The 5130-nt window shown below is 48.9% G+C and overlaps 1 protein-coding gene across 1 annotated transcript; it reads left to right on the top strand.

The window, feature by feature from the left end:
- Positions 1 to 919: 919 nt before the first annotated feature.
- On the top strand, positions 920 to 5130 carry HSD17B7 (hydroxysteroid (17-beta) dehydrogenase 7; the record flags this gene model as incomplete). Its single annotated transcript, XM_009892807.1, has 6 exons — positions 920 to 1039; positions 1567 to 1761; positions 2591 to 2695; positions 3749 to 3805; positions 4444 to 4542; positions 4942 to 5130. Coding segments are annotated over 6 exons (672 nt in total), but the record flags the coding sequence as incomplete, so codon positions are not given.

Raw genomic sequence — 5130 nt, 5'->3', positions numbered from 1 at the left:
GGGGGGGGGAGTCCAGTCCCCAGCTTGTGGGCAGTATGGGATGCTGGCAGCATCATCGTGGCAAAGGCACGCCCTTGGGTCCAGGGCTGAAGACCCTGTCTCCCTTCCCCACTGTGACACAGAGGATGTCCCTGTGGGATGCACGGCCTTGTGTGGGGTGGGCTTGGCATCTGGGTGAAGTTCTAGGGTGGTCCACGGTACCCAGTGCTGCTTTGGATCCCTGGTGTGAGGCCCGCTGTGTGCAGGGGGAGGGCAGGAGCTCACCAAAGCCTGCAGGTCCTGCCACCAGGCATTGAATGAAAAAAGCTGGTGTGTTGCTGGTAAAGTGAAGTTTGCTCTTACTGGGTCTCCTTACTGTTATTGTGGGTCCACTGTAGGTTTTTGTAGTCATTCTGAGCTGTGGATCCTGGTATCTTGTGAATTTAATAGTTGATGCTTATTCTATAAGCACCGTTGGGGATAAGCATCGTTATTCTATAAGCAATGTGGGGAAGCTGAGCTAGGGAGGAAAGTTACTTGCGTTGAGTCTGATACAGTTGTTGGGGTGTTGAACAGAGATGCTAGACTGCTTTGGTTATCTGAATTAAGCATGGCCCTAGGGCTTAGTTCCACACTGGAGCTTGATTTTGTTATCTGAACGTGAAATGGAAGAGCAAGACTTTTTTTTTTTTAATGGTACTATACTGTGGTGAAGTGAAGGAAGGGACAAGTCTTCTCCAGTCTAGTAAATAGTGAGACACTTGCAAATAAAGGGGGTGGGATGCTCTGTAAAAAAAATTTCCACCTGTTTTTTCACTTGAAGGTGCAAATAGAGAGTCTGTGTGGAGCTTGTGAGGTGGGGGGAAACTTCTGAAGGACTGAAGTTGGGGAGCAGTAGATGCCTCCTGGCAATGTTGTTCTCTAACTCCTGTCCTTGGCTTCCAGGAAGGTGCTTCACATGCTCACCACTGCGGAAGGCATAATGACCCAGACGGACAGGCTTAACGGAGATGGGCTGCAGGAGGTGTTTGCTACCAACCTCTTTGGACACTTTATGCTGGTGAGGCTGCGTATGAAGATCGAGCCCTCGGTCTGGTGGTTGATGTGGGTGGGGATGGGTACAGGTGGTATTGATGAATCAGTTCTGTCTTATAGGTTCGGACACTGATGCAGGCTGCAATCTGACAGATAAAAAAGTCCAAGACATTTGCCCTGTCGTTCCTTAACATGGCGATAAATGGTGATAGTCGTCGTTGCAAGGGTTAATATAATTGCAAGGTTACTGTAGTCAGTGGATAGAGGTAAACCATACATAGTTCTGTCTGTCCAGGGTGAATACCAAGACATGGCTATATTAAATTCTGAGGTGGTCAACTGAGCTGTGTAAGAGAACGGTGGCTCCTTGTAAATGCTCCTGGTGGACCTTGGGCTGAAGTTATACCTGAGCAATGGCCGCATCTGGCTAGTCTAGTGAAGACTGGCCAAGACTAGGAAAGCTGAGATAATCTTGTGGCTTTTAAGAACTACAAAGCTATACTGCAAGACTCTAGAATTATCGTGTTAGATAAGTTAACAATTATTTTGCAGGTTCGTCAACTTGAGCCTCTACTCTGCGGTAATGAAAAGCCCTCACGACTCATCTGGACTTCTTCCAGCAATGCCAGGGAGTCTGCCTTCAGCCTTTCTGACTATCAGCATGCCAAGGGGCAGGAATCATACAGTTCCTCCAAATATGCTACTGACCTGACAAGTGTGGTTCTGAACAGGAAATTTAATAAGCAGGTGACGATGGGGTTTGCATGACTGAAGAAACCTAATGAGCTCCTACTATTTATAATTATCATTGCATTGTTGTTACCCGGTTGCATTCATTCGTAGCAATCTGATACATTCCTTAATGCACATGTGGTGCAGGTTGAACCGGTGGTATGGGTGGTGGAGAATCTGCCAGAGAGATTGCTTCTGGGGTTCTTGTCAGAAACACTTCTGAAAACAGAAGACTTTTAGGAATGGTTTCTACCTTGCAAACTCTAGCTGTCTTTTTAGACCAAAGAATTGGTCTTAAAGAGCAAAGAGCTGCTGCTCTTTTCAGGCGTACCTGCCTATCCGATGTATGACACGCTAAGAACCTGCCTTCCCTGTCACGGGCGACTGCTGGATTTTGTTGGCAGCCTTAATCCCGTGATAGTGATGGCACTCTCCTGAAATACTTCAGGAGAAAATGGTTTAGTCATAGAAGGCTGAACTCTTGTCTCTTAAAGGTGAGGTAGCCTTTTATGTGAGCGGGTTGTAATTTGCGGGATGACCGCTGTTGCTGCTGAGCTGCGTGTAGGCTGCAACGGGAAGTTGCGATGTGGCGGGAGGCTGCGCCTCCTCTCTCGCAGGCTTGCAACAGGCACTGATTTAACATGGACATCTCCAATTTGGACCTCTCAGAAATCACCGCGTCTAATCACTCTCTGGCGACTTTAGAGAGGCGAGCATCTACTGTTAACTGGTCTCTGTGCTCACCTGCATTTTCTTGCTGAGAAATACTAGTAGGGAAGGAGTATGATACATACTTAAACTAACTATTGTGTATTTCCACACTGACTGGGTTTCTTTTCCGCAGGGACTGTATTCCAGTGTTGTTTGTCCTGGTCTCGTTATGTCTAACATGACCTACAGAATTTTGCCAGTTTTTCTGTGGAAGCTGCTAATGCCCATCATGTGGTTGGTAAGTGGATTTCCCGGCTGGTTTTAGGTTGAGGTAGCCCTGCTGTGATATACTTCACCACAGGTGATGTGCAGCATGCTTCTAGCTCCTTGCTACCCAGGCTGCTATACAGCTCTTCCTTCTGTTGGATTGGGCAGGCTGGTCCCTCTGCAAACCTTCCCTTTGGCACCTTGGGGCCCCGATTTCCAAGCTGAGTTGGGAGGTTTGGTGCCGGACAGCACTGTACGTAGAGTTGGGGTTCAGCCCTTCAGCCATAGTAGCGTTTGTCAAACCCCCGTTTGGAAGGCTTGCCAGCCTGCTGTGGGCTTGTGAAACTCGATTATTTTGGTGGCAGCAGAGCTCAAGACAAAACTTGGCCCCTGTGCTTTGAAACACTCTTTGTTTCTAGAACAGAGCAGTGTTCTTCTTTCTATCCCTCTAGAAGGCAGTGTCTCCTGCTCTCTTCTTTCCATCCCTCTGGAAAGCAAAGCCTGCTGCTCTCTATTGCCTCTTCCCCTCTGCCCCAAAACTTTCCTGGCCCTTCTTCCTCCGGGCTTCAGCTTTTCACGTTCGCTATAGTTCTGTCCCTGCCTGCCCTGAGCCTCGATGCTCTCGCTGCGAGATTGGCCTTTCTCTTTAAGCTCCCCCAGCTGGCAGCAGCTGATCCTGATGGATCATGTTTCTCCTGGAAGAGGGGAGGCAATGCCTTCTCAGTTGTCCTCCACACCAGCACTATTGCAGAACCTTTCTGCCTCCTGTCTGATGTGCTCTTGAGACCATTCCAGAAGAGGTCCCCGCAAGGCGTTTGTGTGGCCCACTGCCTCTTGCTTTGGGGGGGACCTCTGTGTGGGGGCATGGAGCGAGGCTTGCTGGTCTGGTGGGTGGCACCAGAGACCAGGGTATGTGGTGATACAGGGATGCTTTAGTCAGAAGCGTGCAGCGTTAACCTGTAGTCAACTTTGAGAAGCATTTCTGCCTCTGGTAGATGTACTGGTGTGGCTGGACTGCAGAGGGCTTGCCAAAGAAACCTTGGGGCAAAATACAGATTCTGTCACGTACTTTTTTTCCCCTCAGATCCGCTTTTTTGCCAAAACTTACACTCTGACACCGTACAATGGAGCTGAAGCTCACGTAAGTAGTTCACAACTTGATTTTTTTTTTTTTTTTTTTTTTTTAATATTCCTTCTGGGTAGCTCTTCCAGTGTTTGCTGGCTTGAACAAAGAGGTTCTCTGCCAGGCTGGTGGGCGGGTGCTATATTTCCCCCTGCCCCAAACAGCTTACAGCAGTGAGTGCTGGGGGACCAGCTGTGATCAGGGCTGATCCAACAGGTTGATGCTTTATGCCCTTCATCAGGTGCCCGTAAAATAAATGATTTTTGGATAAACACTCTTCGTTCCGTCTTGGTCAGGGAGAATGCTGCTTGCTGTCTCTTGACAGTCAAGCCGCTGTAGGCATGCGGGCACAGGGGATGGAGGTGAGTAACTCAGGGGACAGTATGCATCAAGAACAGTAGTGAGCAAGTTTAGCCATGTCAACTGCTTCAGTGGTTTAGAACTGGGGCGTAAACATGGTTTCCTGCTGGCTCAGGTAGCTCACAGCTGAAGGGAGCCAGCTCAGAACTTCTTCTCTAGGTATCAAGTCTTCCCCTGCTTGGTAAAACCGCCTGTGGTGTGTTCTCCTGTGTCCATTGGCACTCAGGTCCTTGAGCGCTGGCTTGGCTGGGACAGCGTGTGCTGGACTTGGTACACATTTGTGCTGTTCTTCCTAGGTGTGGCTCTTCAAACAGAAGCCAGAGTACCTGGATGCGCTTGTCAAATACCACAGCTGTACTTCTGGACTGGGGAAGAACTATGTGGAGCCCAGAAAGGTAAATGCAGCGGCAGCCTCCTGCTGCAGGAGACTTGGCCAGGGGTCTGCCATCTGCCTTGCAGGGAAAGGTTGGCGCCAAGGGTGTCCTGTGGCGGGAGTGGAAGTAAGATGCATGTTGAATGCTGATGTGGGGTTAACTGTGAGGTTTCTAGAGTAACTTCTGGCTCAGGCTGGAGTCTGGAAGACAGTGGAGATGATGGTTAGAACTGGATGAGTGTGTAACGATGTTTCCTGAAAATATGTTCTGGCTTATGTCCTGGTGATAGTTGCCTTTAGTTGTCTCTCTGAATGTAGAAGCTTTGGAGATGGACCCTGCTGTCCCCAGAGCTGCCCTCAGCATATATGTTGGTTGCCGCTGAGGTGATGGTCTCACAGTGCTGTTCTCATTGTCTTCCAGATGGACGTGGATGAAGAAATTGCTGAGAAATTTTACCAAAAGCTGTTGGAACTGGAGAAGCAGTCTCTAGAGAAATACAGTGATCTCCTAGATTAAGTAAAGCCAGTCTCAATGGGATAACAGTCTCGCATTGGTAACATGGGCTTTCTTCATTCTGGTGCTACTTACGTTGCCTGCCATTCTACAGGC

This window comes from Charadrius vociferus, unplaced genomic scaffold (genome assembly GCF_000708025.1).
Source record: "Charadrius vociferus isolate BGI_N301 unplaced genomic scaffold, ASM70802v2 scaffold39, whole genome shotgun sequence".
Classification (NCBI taxonomy): domain Eukaryota; kingdom Metazoa; phylum Chordata; class Aves; order Charadriiformes; family Charadriidae; genus Charadrius; species Charadrius vociferus.
The sequence above is the reverse complement of the archived record's forward strand: the minus strand, read 5'-3'. Positions and strand labels throughout refer to the sequence as shown.